Source organism: Natrix helvetica (assembly GCF_964273705.1).
Source record: "Natrix helvetica genome assembly, chromosome: 9".
Taxonomy (NCBI): domain Eukaryota; kingdom Metazoa; phylum Chordata; class Lepidosauria; order Squamata; family Natricidae; genus Natrix; species Natrix helvetica.
In genome coordinates this window covers 13388108-13409929 of record NC_138560.1, presented here as the reverse complement: position 1 = coordinate 13409929, position 21822 = coordinate 13388108, and the positions used below count along the sequence as shown (strand labels likewise).

The 21822-nt window shown below is 44.2% G+C and overlaps 1 protein-coding gene across 2 annotated transcripts; it reads left to right on the top strand.

Annotated features, from left to right (window-relative positions):
- Positions 1-811: 811 nt before the first annotated feature.
- RCC1 (regulator of chromosome condensation 1) lies at positions 812-20254 on the top strand. Of its 2 annotated transcripts, none has more exons than XM_081962487.1 (10): positions 812-950; positions 7708-7777; positions 10898-11085; positions 11526-11705; positions 11808-11931; positions 13875-13997; positions 14623-14778; positions 15446-15565; positions 16354-16506; positions 18032-20254. In XM_081962487.1, the coding sequence occupies exons 2-10, from the start codon at positions 7720-7722 to the stop codon at positions 18202-18204; spliced, it is 1275 nt and encodes a 424-aa protein (XP_081818613.1). In that variant the 5' UTR covers positions 812-950; positions 7708-7719; the 3' UTR covers positions 18205-20254. The 2 variants fall into 2 exon arrangements, with proteins under 2 accessions (XP_081818613.1, XP_081818614.1); XM_081962488.1 differs by having other exon boundaries at positions 820-937.
- Positions 20255-21822: the final 1568 nt, after the last annotated feature.

Below are 21822 nucleotides of genomic sequence, written 5' to 3'. Positions count from 1 at the left end.
TATGCTGGCTGGAGAATTCTGGGAGTTGAAGTCCACCAGTCTTAAAGTTGCCAAGTTTGGGGATCCCTGGTATAGATGCTCTCGGTGTATGTAAGAGAAAAGATACGTTCGTCAAGAATCATGGATTATTTGTACTAAAAATAAAAAAAATTGGAGGGGGGGGGGCGAAGGAAAGAGGAAGAAATCCCGCAGCGCCTCCCGAAACTTGTACAAGCCAGAATCTAGCTTCGCGCAATACATTGAGGATACGGATCAGGCCAACACGCTAAGCCACAGGGTAACCAGCGTTTGCCAGCTCCATCCATACCTGTGTTGCGAACGCAGCCAGATTTGCAACGGAGAGGGGGCAGTTAAGCGATTTGCTTGCAGTTCCCTTTAGGATCGCTGGCTAAAAAGTTCCCTAGGAATAGCTTTGCGAAGCCCACTTTTACCCCAAAACGAAGAAACCACGATGGCAAAGAACTGCGAAGAACGGAGAGAGAGAAGCCAGCCGCATCTTCTTTTTTCCCAGGCACACATTTTTATTTTTATTTTTAAATCAGTAAACTAAACCGGGTTTAGAAGCTACAGTGTGGTATGCAGCAAACTGCGCGTTGTTTTAAATATCTTTTAAGTTACCACACTGATGGCGCATTTTATGCTTATGAAATTCTGCACTCTGCATGCTAATTGCAGTGAATTAGAAGAAAACCTAGCCGTCTATTTTGGAAAGTATGTCCCAACGAGATCTAAGAGATAACTTCGCTTGCTCAATGGACCCGAATTTAAATTTCAGACGGTAGGGGGCGCTTCTCCTCTTCCACGGCCAATGTGGCCTCTGCGCCTAGTGCGCATGCACCTCCGGATCAGGCCGGGGAAAAGGGAGGGGGGAAGTGGAGAAAGAGAGAGAGAGAGGAAGAGAAGCTTGGCCCGACTTACAAGTGGAGGCGGCGAATAGGTAAAGAACGGAGGTGAGTTGATTTTGGGGGGGAGGGGAGACGGCGTGGGGGAGGGGAGCGGGGGAAACACGTCAGGCAAGACTGCAGGGGGGGAGGGGGAAAAAGAGAGGTAATATCTCCCCCTCCTTCCCTTCAAACCCCCATCCCAAAATCCACCATTCAAGTTGCAAAAGGGCCCAGTCCCGGCCCACGTGGTTCCAGGGAAAGTGCTGCAGGCGAATGTTCTAAGGATGGAACGCCAAGTATCAACTTCGCGTTCTAATCGGCGGGGGGAGGGGGGGAGCGAAGGCGCTCCGAGGCAGCACCGGGAAAGTGAAAGGGGCCGCCGCGGCGGAGTCCGGCGCGTGGGTGACCGCTTGCTCGGCCTCCCTCTCTCCGCCCTCCCTCCCTTCTTTCCCGGGAAGGCAGGCCCAGGCGGGAAATTCAAAAAGCAGGCGGCTTCCTTGACAGTTACGGGAAAGCCGTGGGGGTGGTGGGTGGGGGGATGGATGTAGCAATTCCATGCGACTTAGGAAAGGGTTCCTGTTTGATTCCTTATTTTATAATATGAATGAGCGGAAAGACGGGCAGGCTAATCTGGTAGGCCTTTCTTTCTTTCTTTCTTTCTTTCTTTCTTTCTTTCTTTCTTTCTCTTTTCTGTCCTTCTTTCTTTCTCCCTTTCTCTCCTCCCTCTTTTTCCTTCCTTTCTTTCTCTCTCTCTTTCCTCCCTCCCTCTTTCTTTCTCTTTCCTCTTTCTTTCTCTCTTTCCTCCATCTTTCTTTCTCTCTTTACTCTTTATTTCTCTCCTCCCCCTTTTTCTCTTTCCTTCCTTTCTCTCTCCTTCCTCCCTCTTTCATTCTTTCTCTTTCCTTCCTCTTTCCTCTTTTCTCTCTTTCTTTCCTTCTCTCTTTCTCTCTTTACTCCCTCTCTGTTTACTCTTTCTTTCCCTCTCTTTCCTCCATCTTTCTTTCTCTCTCTCTCTCCTTCCTTCCTCCCTTTCTTTTCCTTCCTTCCTCCCTGTCTCTCTTCCTTCCTCCCTTTCTCTCTTCCTTTCTCCCTTCCTCCCTTTCTCCCTCCCTCCCTCCCTCCCTGCAGAGTTCAACCAGAATTCAACCTGTCTAGAAATGGCCAAGTTGGGAAAAAAAACACTGCTGTAGAGAGGAGGGAGGAGGTCTCCCAACTTGGCAGCTTTAAAAGTTGAGAACTTCAACTCCCAGAATTCCTCAGCTGGCCATGCTGGCTGGGGAATCCTGGGAGAGCAAGTTTGGAGACCCCTGCTTTAGAGGGGTTGATCAGGGGCTTCTATGACTCCCAGGGAGAGGATTATTAAGTGCTGGAACAAGACTAATATGGGCCCCCTCACCCACACATGGAGATACACGTTTCTGTTTTTCCTGGCATTTTGGAGCTCCAGAATTTTGAGATGACATTTCATAACCATTCATAAACTGAAATGAAATAGAAAAAAAAGGGAAATGAACCTTGCAAACTTAAATTAATAAGTAATGAAATTAAAATTCAATAAATTACATAAATAACCGTTCACTGAGTTTCAGATTCGTAAAGGTTATGTCACACAAGGCTGCAAGGCGGTTTTGCTATACACACAAAGTATAGCGTATGAAGTATATATATCCAATGTTGTTTTTCTTTTTAAAAAAATGGTTTTGTAAAAAATCTTTTTAAAAATTCCCCTTCATGGGCTCCCTTTGAGCTCCATGGGCCCCCGGAACAATCTACCGGCTGCACTCCCCTATCTTCAGGCCTGATGACTCCCGTAGAGCATTAAGATTAATGCTATGGACTGTACACCGCCCCGAGTCCCTTCTGGGAGAGGGGGCGGTCTAGAAGCACAAATAAATTGAATTGAATTGAATTAGATTATTCATCAACCCACCCACCCTTTATTATAAGAGGATAATTTAATAAATGCTATTTTAATTACTGGTACTCCTACCACTAATCATAGCATCAACTTCTTGGATGGTCCCATTGATCTTTTTGGGGTTGATGAGGGACCCTGCCATAGTGGATTGGGACTGTGGGACTGTCTACCTGGGAGTCTCATCAGGTTAACAAACACTAGTGGAGACTGATGGAGCAATCATAACTTGGATCCAGTGGGGTTTATTCCCAGCTAAACAACTGCCTGGATTGTTGTTATCCTCAACAATCAGACTCTCTGCCTGATATAATGTTCTCCTCTTTCAGGAGGCAACTGGACTTTTTTCTTTTTTTTCTTTTGAAGATGTTTCGCTTCTCATCCAAGAAGCTTCTTCAGCTCTGATGGGATGGTGGGGAATGGAAGGATTTATCTTCCTTGCATCCTTTTATAGGGTCGTTAAAGCACTTGGCTGAGCTTGTTCATCAGAAAGTTTGGTGGTTTGAACCCTAGCGCTGTGTAATGGAGTGAGCTCCCATTACTTGTCCCAGCTTCTGCCAACCTAGCAGTTCGAAAGCACGCAAAAATGCAAGTAGAAAAATAGGAACCACCTTTGGTGGGAAGTAGGGGTGGGTTCCGGCAGTCCCTAATGTCGGTTTGCTCATGGGCGCGTGTGTGCATGCGCAGTATGATAAAAATTGTTCTGCACATGCGCAGAAGCAAAAAACCGGATGCCACCAAAACAATACCGGTTCGGCTGATCCGGTCCGTACCGGTAGGAATTCACCATTGGTGGGAAGGTAACTGTGTTCCGTGCGCCTTCAATGTTTAGTCATGCCAGCCACATAACCACGGAGACATCTCCAGACAGCTCTGGCTCTTTGGCTTTAAAATGGAGATGAGCATCGCCCCCTAGAGTCAGGAACAACTAGCACAGGGGGGCTGAGGCTCCAGTTGAAAGTGATTTGAGTATGGGAAATCGCATTCAAGAGCCAGTGGGTGTGTGAGCAGGTGGATTTGATTGAAATCAAGTCTATTTAAACCACGATTTAAATCAGTGAAAAGTATTGATTTAAATCAACTCGATTTAAATCCTAATTTTTTAAAGAGCAACTGTCATCTCCGTCCCGTAGCAGTGGCTCCTCTCACTGGCAGTCCCAATATTGCAGAATACACAGCCTCATGCAACATAGCTAAGCGTCATTTCATGCCGAATGAACTAAATTATTACTGTATCTTAAATAGAAAACTTTTTTTTTACTCCAAACTCATTTTATTAAAATAAATGTGATTTAAAAAAATATATGATTTAAGTTTAAAAAAATTAATTTAAATGAAGAAAAATCTGGATTTTTAAAAAAAAAATCATCAATTTTTATCCACCCTGTGTGTGAATGAGTGACTGTATGCCGAACACGCGTGTAACGGGATGAGTTTGTGGGTAAGCCTTTCCAAATGATATTCTGATCTTCCTTTTATTTTATGATTCGAAGAGTCCATGAGTTTTTCCAAGGTAGCCAGTATCTTGAGAGGACTGAACAGGTGCCTCTAAGGCAGCTGCACACTGCAGTTGTGAGCCTGTGTGGGTGTGTGTAAAATTAACAATGCTTTACTATATTCCAGGGCTCTTTGCAAACAGCATCGGGGGGGGGGGTGTAAAAACAAGGGAAGCCTTTTGTCTACGGAAGGGGCTTCTGTCCCTTGGCAATTTCGGTGTTAAGACACGATGGCCATGTTTCTTTCTCTTGACGCATGCAGGGTGCTCTCATCTTCAGAATGTCGCTTTCGGTTCCTTGCTGCTGCACATTGGGGGGGAAATAAAACATTTAGGGACAGACAGAATGAGTCAATTGACCACACCACCTTTGCCAGCTGCACTGGTTACCTCTCTGTTTCTAGCTACAAGTCAAAGTGGTTGGATACACCAGTAAACCCTTACGCAGCATACAACCTGGTTAGCAATAGCGCCCTCCCCCCAAAACTTTTGGGCACTCAGGACCAGTTCCATACACACGCCCTGGCATGTGTGCGCAGCCCCCCCCACACGTGACCCCCGCGCATACGTGCACAGCCCTGCCCCCACACTCCCCTCCCTCCCTCATGTATGCACTTTTTCTTACTCTCTCTTTCCTCCCTCTTTCATTCTTTCTCTATCTTTCCTTCCTCTTTCTTTCTCTTTCCTCCTTTCTTTCTCTCTTTCCTTTCTTCCTCCTCCTTTCTCTCTTTTCTCCATCTTTCTTTCTCTTTCCTTCCTCCCTCTTTGTTTCTTCTTTCCTCTTTCTTTCTTTCTTTCTTTCTTTCTTTCTTTCTTTCTTTCTTTCTTCCTCTCTTTCTTTCTTCCTCCTTCCCTTTATTCCTTTCTTTATTCCTTTGTTTTTTCTTTATTCCTTTCTTTTTTCTTTATTCCTTCCTTCCTTCCTTCCTTCCTTCCTTCCTTCCTTCCTTCCTTCCTTCCTTCCTTCCTTCCTTTTTCCATAATCTCCGTACGGACCTCAACCAGAATTCAACCTGTCTAGAAATGGCCAAGTTGGAAAAAAACACTGCTGTAGAGAGGTGTGGGGAGAGGTCTCCCAACTTGGCAGCTTTAAAAGTTGAGAACTTCAACTCCCCCACGTATGCGCAGCAGACACCTGAAGACCAGCTGGCTGGCGGGAGGCGGGTACACATGCGCAGTGGAGCTGAACTGGGGCGACAGCCTGCGTGCCCACAGAGAGGGCACTGCTTGCCATAGTTTCACCATCACGGGTGTAGGGTGTCCTGCTTGGGCAGGGGGTTGGCTAGATGACCTACAAGGTTCCTTCCAACTCATCTGTTCAACCTTTATCTAGGTTGCTTCTCTCCCTCCTGTCTCTTAAGGTGATTCGTGCAGGCCCATTTCAGTCCTGGCTGGTCTTGGGTTACGATAATTGGGACGAGTTTTATATTTGCTTGTGGGTGTGGATATTGTTAGCAGGACTCACCATAAATTCTTGTTCTTTATCACTTTTCTGTAATAATTGTATTATGTTGCTTTTTTGTGTGTGTGTGTTTCGTTTGACTTTATTACACACTATCCAGAATCAGTTTGGAGTCAGGCAGTGTCTAAATTGAAAAAAAAATCAAATTAAATATGGCTTTTATGGTCAATTTTATAGTGATATTTTCAATTCTTTATCACTCAAGCCAATTTAATTTGATTTTACTGCTGTCTGTCAGTAATTATTTTAATACATTTGAGTGTTGCCAAGCTTCTTGGCAGCAGCGTTTAAAATTTGTAGGGTGCTATTAGATAACAACACTTCTATTAGGATAGAAGTCCGTGATGGCAAACCTATGGCATGTGCGCCAGCTGCTCTTCTGGTTTCCAGTGGGCACATGCACAGCTGGTTTTCGCAGATGCTGGAGCGCCAGAAAATGGCCTGAAAACTCCCCCCAAAACCGCCAAAACCCACTATTTTGTGGGTTGTTTTCAGGCCAAAAACAGTCTGGAAAAGGGTCTAAAAATGACCCAAAACACAGCCTAAAAACGGCCAAAGAAAATGGCCAAAAACAGACATGTGCGCACCGGCCAACTGAATTTTGGGTTTCCGGCACTGAGGCACGCATGCACTTACATTCCGTTTTGGGCACTCGGTGCCAAGAAGGTTGGCCATCCCTGATATAGGTAGTAAACTCAATTGTATTTATACAGCTGCTGTTAAAACGTCCTTCTTTGTTCTCTACTAACTGATAGATACAACTTTTATTTAAGACGTTTTAATCCTCACTTTTATCTTTTTTACATGGAACAATGTAAATAAAGTTCTCAAGTGGCAAAAGTTAAGAGCCCAATAAAATGCAGGTAGTCCTTGACTTACAACAGTTCATTTAGCGAACATTCAAAGTTGCAACGGCATTGACAAAATGTGACTTACGGCCGTTTTTCACGCTTAATGATTGTTGCAGCATCCCCATGGTCACACGATCAAAATCATATTTATGACGGTTGCAGTGCCTGGGGATCCTGCGATCACCTTTTTGGACTTCTGACAGGCAAAGGCAATGGGGGAAGCCAGATTCACTTAACAACTGTGTGATTAACTTAACAACCACAGCAATTCATGTAACAACTGTGGCAAGAACGGTCGTAAAATGGGGTAAAACTCACTTAAGGAATGTCTTGCTTAGTCAATCGCGGTCGTAAGTTGAGGACTACCTGTAGAATAAAATAAGTGATAAAATAAAATAAAAATAGAAAGGTATTAAATGCTACTGGTGAGTGTTTTCACGTGTTTTCATGTTCATCCAGTGATTGCATTTTTTTAAATGTAAAGGTTTCTTCACTTGGTTTTTATCTGTTACTAGCTGATAACTTGGCATTGCCTGGAACAAATCCCCCTTACCAGAGGGAGTCCCTTGTGGAGTACTATAAAACCGTTACCATGGCAACTCCACTGTGTTGTACAGTAGAAGCCATTTTAAGGCACAACAGGCTGTAGCTTAACAGGCCTTTCATCCAAAATGCACACTATCACTGTCAAAAGTACTGTAAATTGATACTATAGATATAATTCATTCCTTTTCATTTCAGGCATTCCAGTGTTATGCTGGAACACAGACACACAGACATACCCACCCACACTGAGGGGTGTTAGGGGTGTCTTACCCACACAGTATTTGTTTCCAGAGAGTAAGTCATCTGTGTATCAAGTTTGGCTGAAATTGGTTGAGGGGTTCCAGAGTTATGCTGGAAAACACACACACACACACACACACGGGTAGATTCCTATACATTACATTGTTTTACATTTGCATTATATTGAATTGTATTACTATTTTCTCCTTGGCCTCTCTACTGTCTACTGTAATGAAATTTGATTTCATGTTAACATATTGAGATTTATTTCACTGAGGAGGTATGTTCTCCCCCCCCCCCCTTCTGTCCTGCAGCTTTAAAGAAACATGCCAAGAAAACGGGTATTAGAAAAAGGAGACATTTTAAAAGCAAAACGGACAAAAGGTGAGAAGCCCCTTGCTGGGAATATTGCTCAAATCCAAGCACTTTCAGTGCTTCAGCAACAAACATTTCAATCTTACCATAACGTTCTTGTTGTTTACCAAATCCTTCTTAACGATGGTTGATGTCAGCATGTTTCTTTGATCCGGTGTTTCTCAATCTTAGCTGCTTGAAGGTGCATAGAGTTCAACTTCCAGAATACCCCAGCCAGCAGGCTGGGGAATTCTGGGAATTGAAGTCCACGTATCTTCAAGTGGCCACGTTGAGAAACTTGAGAAAGTTTGGACTATGATTTTACCTGCTCCAAAGGGTTCATTTCCTCTGCATGATTGAATGCAGGTAAGTTTGGCCATTGTTGTGAGAATTAGCACATCCTTTTTTTAGAATTCATTTTTTTAAAATTTCAATGAGTATGCCATTCTCATGCTTTGCCCCAATAATGCTTCTCAACAGGTAGCCCTCACCTTGTCCAAAATAGATTTAGTACAGAGGTGGGTGAACTGCTGTTTCCCAAAGTTTTGGATTTTTTTTTAAAAAAAATTTTTAATATACATTTATACGGATCTCCGCTCCTTCCGTCAGAAACTTAAAACCCACCTATTCCAGCTAGCCGGCTTGGCCTAATTCCATCTTTCCCACCTCAGTTTTATTTCTAAATTTTTAGGATTGGTTTTAGGGTCTGTTTTTAATGTTTTTAATTTTTATAAATTCGTACAGGGGTTGTTTAATTTGATTTTTAGCTATGTATATGATTGTTTGTATGTTTTTAAATTTATTCCTGTACACCGCCCCGAGTCCCTCCGGGGAGAGGGGGCGGTCTAGAAATTTAATAAATTATTATTAATTATTATTATATCGTCTTTGCAACACTTTTAAATATCCATTATGTTTCTTTTATCTATACATACATACCGTGTACATCTATCTCTCTCTATCTATCTATCTATCTATCTATCTATCTATCTATCTATCTATCTATCTATCTATCTATCTATCTATCTATCTATCTATCTATCTACATATCTTTTATCTCTATTGATTCCATACAATACATCTTAAATATACATTTGATTCTCTTATATTTCTTATTTCGTACTATTTTTATATAGAATCTATCTTATATTTTATTATATTGTAGGTTTAGATTTCAACCCCTTCTTTGTATTTCTCCCTAACTTTGGGTTCAAGAAAATGAAATCTTTGGGGCAAGGACCCATCATTTGTGTCTTCTAGTTGTGCAACTGCAACAACAGATTAACCTTTGTAGGTTAGCCATAGGGCTAGTGTGTGTAGTGAACATACAGTGTATCTTACAGAGGTAGTCCTCTGCTTACGACCATAGCTGAGCCCAACATTTCCATTGCTCGGCAAGGCTTAGGTCAGGGGTGTCCAAACTTGGCAACTTTAAGACTTGTGGACTTAAGGCTCTGCTGGCTGGGGAATTCTGGGAGTTGAAGTCCACAAGTCTTAAAGTTGCCAAGTTTGGACACCCCTGGCTTAGGTGAACTGTGCTTCATTTTACAGTCTTTTTTGCCACGGTTGTTAAGCGAATCACTGCAGTTGTTGAGTGAATGATGCAGTCATTAAACAAAACTGGCTTCCTGCGTTGACTTTGAAGGTTATTAACGGTGATCGCATGACCCTGGGAAAATGTGACCGCCATAAATTCAAGCCAGTTGCCAAGTGCCTGAATTTTTCCAATTTTTTTTTATTCTCTTATATACCATTGTAAGTATACATTCACAGAATTATTCTTCTTATTTACTTTTTTCATTCTTATACGTTTGTTATTCCATTTAATAGGTTACAATATACAGTTTGGGCTGCTTTATTTACCATCCCTTCCTCCTGTTGTAACACCACTTTATTTTTCCTTTCTTTTCTCCCTCCCTCCCTTCTCTACTTCCTTCCTTCCTCCTCTCCTTCCCCTTCCTTCTTCCCTTACCTCTCCCCTACTCCTATTCTTCCTCTTCCCCTTCCTGCCCTCTCTCTTTCTCTCCCTTCCACTCTCCTCTCCTTACCTCTCTCTTCCTTCCCTACTCTTCCTCTCGTTCTCTCCTCCTCTCTCCCTTTCTTTTTTCTATTGTTATAGGTGTCTCTTTCCAATCTCAGTTTATGTTTTCTTGGGATGGTATTTCCGCAAACCCAAATATTTGATATCATTTCTTATTCCCTTCATTAATCTATCTTACGTTCTACCCCCCCCCCCTTTTATATCTCACTCTTGAATATATACTTGTATATTTAGTATTTTCTTTTCTGTTTTCGCCCTCTTCGCCCCCTTTCTCATTGAATAGTGCATCATCTGGATTCTGTATCTTCTTACTTTTCTAGCTTCTTTTCTCCAGCCAATCATAAAATCTTCCCCATGTCTTGAAGTACACCAATTCCTCTTTATCCTTTATTTTCAGTGGCAGCCTGTTCATCTCTGCACAATCTAGTATTTTTTTATATTATCTCTTCATCTGTTGGTAACTTATTTAATTTCCAATTCTGGGTAAATGCAATTCTCGCAGGACCAAGTGCCTGAATTTTTGATCAGCCATGGGGATGCTGCAGTGGTTGTAAGGGTGAAGCCATAAGTCCCATTTTTCAGTGCCGTTGTAACTTCCAACAGTCACTGAATGAAAGGTCGTAGGTTGTGAATGACCTGTTAGAAGATGCTGCTCTTGGGTTAGGAAACATCCGACTTAAACAGCCAAGTCTGGAATTTTAAACTCTCCAGTTGGAGAGGGAAGGAACCGAGTGCTATCAAATTTGGAATAGATGGTACTCCTAGCTTGAGAGTAAATATAAAACGTAGGGTATAAAATGTTAAAGTACAATATATAGAATGTAAAAGATATAAGAAATATATGATACTGATTTGATATCATTATAATTTAAATAAGGATATAACTTAGGATAGCAAAATTGAGATAGAATTTTTTTGTAAATAGGATTGTTACAAAAGAGATGGATTCCGATATGAAAAAGCTGTTATAAGTGTGCATTTGTGTTTTGTCTTTTAAACGTTGGAAAATTCAATACGTACTATTTAAAAAATAATTTTAAAAACCCTCTCCAATTGGGTTATGATGGGTTGCTTTCTTTTTCACATTCCTTCCTCCTGCTCTTATCCAGTTAGCCACTGCTCCCACCAAAGTGAGCCAGGATTGGTGTTGACCCTGGGACAAGGTGATCTTGGACAGCTGGGCCTTGGACCAGATGTGCTGGCACGGAAGAGGCCCGCCGTGGTGCAGCTCCCTGAGAAAATTATCCAAGCTGAAGCGGGCGGGGTTCACACAGTGTGTCTGAGTGAAACGGGCAAGGTGAGTCCAAGCATTCCTTGGTTTCCTATAAGAACAGGGGTCGGCAACCTTAAACACTCAGAAGAGCCATTTGGACCCATTTCCCACAGAAGAGAAAACACCGGGAGCCACAAAATCCTTCCTGCGCCTGACTTATTTCCTGAGCGGCCACGAAACCAGTATATGTAGTTAAATTAAACGTTCTGTTTCCTTCTGAAACTTTTCTTTTCTTGGATTTAACCATGGTTGGCCTACCGGGGGTTGAAAAGCTCAATAAATCACGTGCCATCGGGTGTCGCACATTGGCGGTTGCGAAGCATATTTTGAGCAACAGGGAGCTGCAGCAGAGAGACGAAAGAGCCACATGCGGCTCTTTCCACATGTGGCTCTTTGTTCTACAGCAGGGGAGTTGAAGAACATTGTGCTATGTTTATAGAGTGCTTAAATTACGCTTCTTCCAGATCTATACTTTTGGCTGCAATGACGAGGGGGCCCTGGGGAGGGACACTTCAGAGGAAGGATCTGACGCAGTGCCGGGCTTGGTGGATCTGAAAGAGAAGGTGGTGCAGGTGTCAGCGGGGGACAGCCACACGGCAGCGTTGACAGAAGATGGACATGTCTTCATTTGGGGTGCTTTCCGGGTACGTTGTCTTGTTTTGCTTGGGAGAAAAGCTGTTCATGTTTGGCTTCCTTTTCTGGCTTCCCCATTGGCCCTTCCTCTCATGCGTCTGCATCTTCTTTAGGATGAAAATGGCGTCATTGGTTTACTAGCCCCTCTGAAAGGCGAAGAGAATTTGGAGTCTGTCAATGGCAGCTTATTCCCAGTAGAACTACAGTTGGATGTCCCAGTTGTTAAAATTGCCTCTGGTGAGTGACGCTGGCTATAGTGGTGCTTCTCACCAAACAGGTTTTTGAAAACCAAGTTTGCAAAGCAAGAAAGTCATGTTGGTCTGTTTCACGTGTGATGTGCAACTCTCATGGGTGGCTTAGCTTCAGTTAAATCAGCTGAATTCGCTTAGTAAATTCATGAACCTAGTCAGTGGCTGATGTTTGGGTTGATAGTCTGTTGGATAACTGATAAACTGGGTTTAACTTCCACTGACCAAAGTTGTTGTTTTTTTAAAGGCAGGATTTCCCCTGTGCTTTGCATTCCAAAAAGGATAGAAATCTGTTATGACCTAAGCTCAAAAGCACGGAGCCGACTCTTCGTCCCGATAAGACCCCTTTTATTTAGTTTAAAGGGAATTCCTCTCCAGCATAGTCCCAGCCAACAGTCTTTCAAGAGATTTCACAACTACAGACCTTTATTAGGTTTGGAGAGTTGCCAGGCCGATATCTTCCAAACGTCACTCTGTAGCACACAATACTTGGCAAGAAGTCAGGAACAGATCTTCACGCTAATGAATTGAACTAATTGTCTCCTGCAAACTCCATTCTCCTTTCACTCCTCTTTTATTCCCTATGACGGGCCATGCACCGTCCACCTGTGGCTTTCCTTTCAAGTCAGCCCTTGTTCCTTAGCTGTTCCCTTCTCCTGGCAACTCTGCGCATACACACACTGGGAACAGGCTCCAGCTGTTCTTCTGCCCCACTGATGTTTGACTCTGAAGGCAGCTGATAACTGGCATACAGCTGTGGCCCCCTCTCTGCCTCCAACACAGAGCCCTCATCAGAGCCTTCCCCAGATTCCAGGACTGGCCCATGTTCCTCCCCGATCACCTCACTGTCTGAATCTGATCTGGCGGGCCAAAACTTTCTAACTCAACATTGCCCCTTGTCAGAAGTGGGGAGGGAAAGATTTTTTTTTTAAAAAAATCCATTTTATTTATTAGTGCATGCAAAGATAGAAATAGCACAACAGGGGTAGTATTAGTAGCTAGAAAAAAGGTAGTCATAAATGTATAAATAATAGTTATTAAAATCATCTTTAAAAAGGACCGTGTAATACCACTCCAATATTTTAAGCTATTATTAAATCTACGCCACGCGAGGCCATACTGCTCCAACTTCTCATTTTTACAGTAGGAAAACGCTTGCAAAAAATGATAGAAAACACACTTGAATCAATTCTTTAACTTCTGAAATATAGATTTTGTTCCAATCCACCTGAGAAAGCTCTCTTTCTGAGTCATAATGGAGTTCTTTATGAAAAGTCAGATTCCATATATACATATATGTGTGTGTATGTTTATATATATGTTTATGTGTGTATGTATACATACATATATGTATGTGTGTGAATGTGTGTGTATATATATATGTCACCGTGAAAGACCGAAATTGGTGAATGTCGACATTCACCGGTGAATGAAAGACCAAAATTGGTGAATGTCGACATTCACCGGTGAATGTCGACACATACCAATTTCGGTCTTTCACGGTGACATATATATAACGAGTCAGCGTAACGCTTTACTTTTGCTTTTCAATTCGCGGTCCTGGAAATTACTCGTTCTAACCGCGCAGGATCGCAGGTTTTTAAAAAAAAGAAGTCCGCGAATAGAAGACGCTTAAAAGGAAGCGAGGAGCCGAGGTGTCGACAGGATAAGGGTATTAGGGTAAGGGTGTCGAGAGGATAAGGGTATATATTTCGGACATACACCAAGCGACTATGTGAATGTCGACATTCACCAGATTTCGGACTTTCACAGTAACATATACATACATACATACATACATACATACATACATACATACATACATACATACATATTTCAGCATCTCATCTGAATTACATCCCCATTCCTAAGAAATAGAATGTTGGGGGGGATTTTTTAAGCCATCTATGAAGCAACTTGTCCTCTTTTTAGGGAGCCATCACTTGGCTTTAGTGACCAATACTGGCAACCTTTTTACCTGTGGATGTGGAGACAATGGTCAGCTGGGACGTGTGCCCCACATTTTTGTGGTCCGAGGAGGAAGGCGGGGCTTGGGTGAGTTCAGCATTGAATTTAATTTTAATTCCTTTGATATAGTATTTGGTTCAGCAGCAGTTTGTTTGATTGGACGGACCAGTTTTATCTACCGAATTTGTCCTGTTTGTTTTTGCCTTCTCTGAATGTGATTACAATATATATTTTTTGTGGTTAGCCATGCAAGTGGCATCTAAGCACCAGAAATCCATCCTTAATTAAATATAAAGGTAAAGGTTCCCCTCGCACATATGTGCTAGTCGTTCCCGACTCTAGGGGGTGGTGCTCATCTCCATTTCAAAGCCGAGGAGCCAGCGCTGTCCGAAGACGTCTCCGTGGTCATGTGGCCGGCATGACTAAATGCCGAAGGCACACGGAACGCTGTTCCCTTCCCACCAAATGTGGTCCCTATTTTTCTCCTTGCATTTTTTACGTGCTTTCGAACTGCTAGGTTGGCAGAAGCTGGGACAAGTCACGGGAGCTCACTCCGTTACGTGGCGCTAGGGATTCGAACTGCCGAACTGCCAACCTTTCTGATCGACAAGCTCAGCGTCTTAGCCACTGAGCCACTGCGCCCCTTGTAATTAAATACAATGCATGCATATTGAGCTGATTCTTCCTAAATATCTTTTCATTCTTCCACCAGAGCGACTGTTGCTTCCCCAAGCGGTGACCATAAAGCAGAGAGGTTGTAAGACCAAAGGCAACATCAGAGACGTCTTTTGTGGCTCTTACTCCACCATTGCTATCACGCAGGAGGGGCACGTGGTTGGGTTTGGCCTCTCCAATTATTACCAGTTGGGTGAGTTGATGTTCATCTCTAGGACTTGAGATATAATCAGTGCCCTCAGGATAAGACGGAGCTTTTGTTGTGGCCCACCGGCAAAGCTGACAGCAGAGTTGGACAGTGAGGAGGTTGGAGAGGAACATGGGCCAGTCCTGGGGTTGAGGAAGGCTCAGACAAGGGCTCTGCGTCGGAGGCAGAGAGGGAGTTAGACAGTAGTGAGGCAGAAGAACAGCTGGAGCCTGTTCCTAGTGTATGCATGCGCAGAGCTGCCAGAAGAAAAGAACAACTAAGAAAGCAGGAGTAAAGCTACACCTTGGAGGTGATTGGCCCCTCCCATAGGAAACAAAAGAGGAGCAAATGGGGAGTAGGTTTTTGCGGGGAACAATTCGTTCCTTCAGTCGTTTCAAGAGTGGAAAGTTTTGTTTGTGACTATAAGAGACTCTGCCAAGTTTTGCCTTGACCTGCCTTTGGAAACTAATTATCTGGCAGCTCTCCAAACGAGATAAGGTTCATGTTGATAAATATTCCTCGGAAAAACTGCTAAGCCTTGCTGACTATGAATGAAAGGAATACGTTATGTAGTTTCTAATCACTTGTAGCAAAATGGCCTTAAAATGGTAATGGGCTGCTGTTATTGCATTCATCCCCATTAATCTACCATTTGCTTTTCTGTCCCTCCCAGGCTCTCAAGAAATTACCACTTATTATTCTCCAAAGATTCTGACAGCATTTAAGAATTCCACCCGGTCGTGGGTTGGATTCTCTGGTGGGCAACATCACACTGTCTGTCTGGATTCAGAAGGTGGGTCACTTGGAAGTGTAGATTCATGGGAGGCAGTCGGTCGTCGCTCTGCCCTGGTCAGGTGCCACCCAGTAGAGCAATAGCTCTTAGACTTCTATATCGTTTTGTAGCGTTTTACAGCCCCCTCTTAGCGGTTTACGGAGTCAGCCTCTTGCCCCCACAACAATCCGGGTCCTCATTTTACCCACCTCGGAAGGATGGGAGGCTGAGTCAACCTTGGGCCCCATCAGGGTCGAACTCCAGGCTGTGGGCAGAGTTGATTTCCTTGGGTTGGGTTGATTTCTTTCTTTACATGAATCTCTGTTCATTTGGGGGGCGTTGAAGGGATCTTATATACCAGTGATGGCAAACCTTTTCAGCACCGAGTGCCCAAACCAGAATCCATGTGCATGTACACACGGCTGGCGTGCGCATGCTAATTTTGTAGCGGGTTTGGGGGCCATTTTCGAGCCATTTTTCATGCCGTTTTTGGGCCCTCCCAAAATGGCTGGAAAACGGCCTGGAAACCAGCTTTCTTTTACATCATTTTTCGGGCCATTTTCCAGCACTCCAGTGCCCGCGAACAGCAGCTGGCAGTGGCATGTGTGCCCACAGAGAGGGCTTTGCATGCCACCTCTGGCACGCGTGCCATAGGTTGGCCATCACAGTTATATACCAATCCAGATGCCGGGCTTGCTGGTCATAAGAGTCTTTAAAGAGTTTGTATCATAGAAACCCGTGTAACTCCTCTGAACAAGACCTCTTTCTCTCTCTTTTTCCTCTCTTCAATGGTTTCCACCTTCCAACAGGCACTGTGTATAGTCTTGGGCGTGCAGACTATGGGATGTTGGGCCTGGGAAAAGAAGTTGACGAGAAGAGCTCTCCCACCACTGTCCCTGATTTGCCCAAATCAACTTCGGTGGCCTGCGGGGAACGAGTTGGCTTTGCCGTGACGGAAGATGGTGAGCCTGAGCAAATAGGGAGAGCTGGGGGCTGCTTCTGAAGCTTTTGCACGGAAATTGTGTCTACTTTCTAGTCCCCTATGGCAACGCATGCCGGAAGCAGCACACAGAGCCATTCCGTGCGGGACATGTAGCCTCACTGGCTCTTCTTCCGTGTTTTTGGGCACCCAGGCGTGCCGGTCAGCTGGCCTTTGCATGCGCGAGAGTGTTGATAGCATTCCGGTGCACGTGTGCTCTCTGGCACCCAAACGTCCGGGTTTCCCTTGTGCTAATGCTCGATAGCCAGCTTTTCATTGGGTGCACGCCTGTGCTGGAAACTGGAAGTTTGGGTGCCGGCGCGTACATGTACATTGGAATGCTGCTCTTCTGGGTTTCGGCATTCCCGTGTTCACGAAGGCCAGCGAGGCCGCGTGGTCCAGACAGGATGATTTTGCGTGCTTTTTCCGGCACACAGATTGGCATGCAGTGATATAAATGGTTACCCATCACTGTTCTAGTCCTTGCAATAACACTTGGTTTATTTTTAAGGGCTACATTTGCCTCCTGCCTTTTCTCAAAGGCGAGTGTATACAGGTAGTCCTCGACTTACTACCACAATTAAACCCAAACTTCCTGTTGCTAAATAGATTACATTAGATTAGATTAGCTTTATTGATTGGCCTGTAGGTCCTATCGAAGTACAAGGTTCAAACATGTATGACCAATAAAACCCTTCACAAGCAATTTAAAATAAGAGTAAGGTAAATTACAGTAATTGTAGGATAACGTATAATAATTTAATACATCAATATGTAAAGTAGGTGGCGTATAACCTCATTTCTGATTTTGTCCACCCAATTTATACGTAACAGCCGCCTGTAAATCCACATTTCAAATGCTTGTAGTATCTTTCTGTCAAAGATGAACTCTCCGCTCCGTAGAGTAGGATAGAAAAGATGTAACTTCTGACAAGCCTGATTTTCAATTTCTCACATGCAGGCAGGAATTACTGTATTTTTCAGAGTATAAGAAGCATCTTTTCCCCCCCAAAAAGAGGTTGAAAATCTGGGTGCATCTTATACACTGAATACAGCATTTTTGGCCTCCCCAAACCCTACCCCTTCACAGAAATGGACATGCAGAAGGTTTGGGAGGCTGCAAAGTGCACCAGCCCCAGGAGCACTCTACAAGCCTAAAGGCTATGTATGCTGGATTTTTGGTGAGAAACGGGACGTTTTTTACTCGTTTTTGCCCTCCCCCAGCCCCCAGGAGCACTTTGCAGGCCTCTCAAACTCTGCATGCCCCATTTTTCACAAAAAAATGAGGCGTTCAGAAGGTTTGGGAGGTCTGCAGAGTGCAAAACCTTTTTTTTTAAAAAATGTACCTCTTCAAAATCTTGGTGCATCTTATACTCCGGTGCGTCTTATACTCTGAAAAATACGGTGTGTGTCCCGTTCCCCCCCCCCCCCAATCATCTGTGCATGTCTTAGTTCGATAGGATATGGCTGCTCAGTGTTTTCTATCTTCATGCTCTACCTCTCCGTAGGTCACGCCTTTGCCTGGGGCATGGGGTCCAACCTCCAGCTTGCCACGGGAGATGAAGAGGATGTCTGGAGCCCTGTTCAGATGTCCGGCCAGCAGCTGGAGAACCGCAGAGTTCTCTCCGTGACAGCTGGAGGGCAGCACACCGTCTTGCTTGTCAAGGACCAACAGAGCTGACAATTTTCTCCTGCGGTCCAACCAGGAACCCTCTAGGGGGCGCTCGCTGTCTGAAGCATTTTGGGGGGCCAGGTTTTGAAGACTGCCCTTCTGTGGGGGAAAGGGGAAAAAAACTTTTCAAAGTTTCTTTAGAAAAGAAAATTAGCTGAGATAAAGATACTCTTTCTGAATGCTGGAATTTGGTTGAAATCCAAAGCATTGTATCGAACGGAGACTGGCCTTCCCACCCTTAAAAGAGGAAAAAGAATCAGTGTCTGAAAATCTGTTTTAACTACCCTTTTTTGCTTTCGCTAGCTGTTTTTTCCATGCTTTTGTCGATCGTTGAAATCACTTGGAATTTTTAGCCTGTTCTGTGGGTTTTGGGACTTCGCCTCGGTTGCATTCTTAGCTACTTATTCCTCCCTTTTAAAAGTTTTTATCCCTCGCAATGCGTGTGCCGTTAACTCTTGGGAAGCGAGGTCTCTTCAGTTTAAGAGCCGCGGTGGCGCAGTGGTTTGAGTGCAGCATTGAAGGCTCCTTCAGCTGACTGCTAGCTGCAGTTCGTCAGTTCAAATCTCAGCAGGCTCAAGGTTGACTCAGCCTTCCATCCTTCCGAGGTGGGTAAAATGAGGACCCAGATTGTTGGGGGCAATAGGCCGCTTGGAGAGGGCTGTAAAGCACTGCGAAGCGGTATATAAGTCTTAAGAGCTATTGCTATTAAGTGCAGCAAAGCCTGCTTTTCACCACGTGTCGTCTTCTGCCTAAAGCATCAGGGCAAATTGGGATGGCACCAAGAGCCGTTTAGTTCGTGGCTCTTGGTTTTTCTTCCCGAGATCTCATCGTCAAGATTCAGGGGTTAATGTAGGCAGACTGCAGCCATCATCCCCTCCAGCCAGTGCACTCCAGGGAGAGGCTTCTTCAGAGGGAGGGACAGTGTCGATAAGCACATCATCCGAGTTGGATGCTTTCAAAAAAAAGACACCAATTGGTTCTACTTTCCCCTTATTCCAGGAAAAGAGTGCCTTTATCCTAGTAGGAACTCTGAATCCATCCATCCTTGTAGTTGTGGTTGGGGGAGAAACACGGTTCTTAAGTGGAGACAGGGTAAAAAGGTTTCTCCTTTTTTTGGAGAAATGCTTGAGGGTTTCCTTATGGAACTCTTGCTGTAACTCCCACCGATTCAACTGCTAATCTCCTGAACCACTAAACCTGAACAGAGATTTCCAGTGACACAGCACTGCTCAGGGCATCCAAAAATCCTATTTTTTCATATTTAAAGTAGCACCTCTGGTTATCTCCCCCCCCCCCTGAAAAGTTAGGGCCTTGAATTTAGGAGACCAGCTTCTAAGTTCTCTCAGGTGTTCCTCTATTAGTTGCCTTGCATGAATAGCAGAGTGATTCCCACCCACCCCCAACTTTTCCCAGGTGGGGGGCCTGCTTTTAAACCATATTTTCAATTTAGTCTGACAGAGATAGATAATTGCTTGTTCAAAGGAGCTGCTTGTCAGTTGATCCTCAACGAAGGTGAAGGAACAGAACCAGCCCAAGAAAAACCATGGTTAGATCATGGGGAGAGTCAGCCAGACTGAGATGGAGACCATTTTGCTATGGCCTTTGTGAACGCCATCCATGTTCTGTCATTTCCCACAGCCAGTGGTGGGATCCTCCTGTCTGAATAACCAATTCAGTGATCGTGCGATTTGCACGGGCGTGCGCAGTTTGATGTGCTTACGGGTTTCTTCAAAGGAGTAACAGCTGATTCGCGCAGCAGAGCAGATCAGCTGAGAACATGTAGGAAAATAAGGGCGGTCTGATCTTTGGAGCTACACATTCACCCGAACTGGTAGAATCTCACCCCTGCCCACAGCTAAGATTTCTTGCAATTCTAGAAAACTGTTTTTTTTAAAAAATACGGAATTCCTGCAGCTTCAGGAAACCAGGGGTGGGGGTGGGGGAAATTTGGATAGGTAAAGAAAGCAAATATATATATATATATCTTTGGTAGCATTTGCCAAAGAGACACAATAGATCTGTGAAATCCTAAAGTTTGAAATAAATTTGAGTTTTGATAGTTCGGTATTCGTGTGTTGTATAGGGCAGCTGAAAGCGCATTGCCTACAATAGAAGTAGGGGAACACATCATCCTGAAGACACCACACTACAGGTTCCATCATCTGACTTGGCTTAGGCTAGTTTAGGCTGGAGCAGGGGTCTCCAGCCTTGGCAACTTTAAGCCTGGAGGACATCAACTCTGGGCTGGAGGACGTTTGAGTTCAGTTCATAGAATGCATTCATACACACACACACACATGAATGAATGCATTCTAAACAAAATGGGACAGCTCAATCAACAGTGTTGTGAAAAGCATCTGTATTTTTCATTATGTGTGTTTGTGTATGTCAGTGGTGGGATTCAATTTTTTTTACTACCGGTTCTGTGGGTGTGGCTCGATGGGGGTGGCAGGGGAAGGATACAGCAAAATCCCCATTCCTTCCCCACTCCAGGGGAAAGGATACTGTAAAATACCCATTTCCTCCCGATCAGCTGAGACTTGGGAGACAGAGAATAGATGGGGGCAGTGCCAGTCAGAGGCTGTATTTACCGGTTCTCCCAACTACTCAAAATTTCCGCTACCGGTTCTCCAGAACTGGTCAGAACCTGCTGAATACCACCTCTGGTGTGTGTGTGTGTGTGTTTACAAGTATACCTGTGTTGACTCCTGCCACCTGCCTTGACAAATCTACACAGTTTGCTTGGCAAGATCGCAGATGTGGTTTGCCATTGCCTCCTTCCTAGGGCTGAGAGAAAATGACTGGCCCAAGATCACCCCCAATTGGCTTCATATGTCAGGCAGGAATAGAACTCACGGTGATCTGGTTTCTAATCGGATGCTTTAACCACGACAACCAAACTGGCTGCTTTGTGTATTTTTTCCCCTCTCCCTCTCCTGGTTCTTATTTTGATGAAAGCATTTGCTTGCAGAATGTTACCCGATAAAAAGATTACAGGGGGAAAAATTGTTCGATGGGTGCTCCAAAGTGAGTAAGGGATGCATATGTAGGTCATCTCTGTCTTCCTTGTCTTCCTAGCTCCATTAACTCCCCAGGGAAGGCATCAGGTGAGGCTAGTTGGGGAAGCATTTGTCTGATTGGGCAGCTGATAGCAGAGCAATGGCAGAATATGGGAGAGGAAAGGACTACAAGCAATACCCTGTCCTACTATCCCCAAAGTTAGGTTTAAAAACAAATTCAAAAGACACTCAGGTGAGCTGAGGATACTGTAATGTAGAACTTTAAAAGCTGCTCTGGCAGGGGGGAAACATGATGCAATTAAATTAGGGATGGGAAGGAATATCCATCTGGGTTCAGTTCCAAGCTGGGAGAAAGACACTGGGAACTTAGAGGCTGATTGGAAAGATGGTTTAAGGATGAAGCAGAACCACTTGGGTCATTCTGGTCAGCTAACCACATGGAATTGAGTGTGTGTGTGTGTGTGTTATACCTTCTCTTGGGCTTTGCACTTGAGCTTCCTGTTCAAGAACATGTATTCTATTGGCTGTTGTCAGACTCCCATGGGGCCATATAGGATTTATCTGGGGTCACAGCTGGCTCTATAAGGCAAAATACAAATCCTACTAT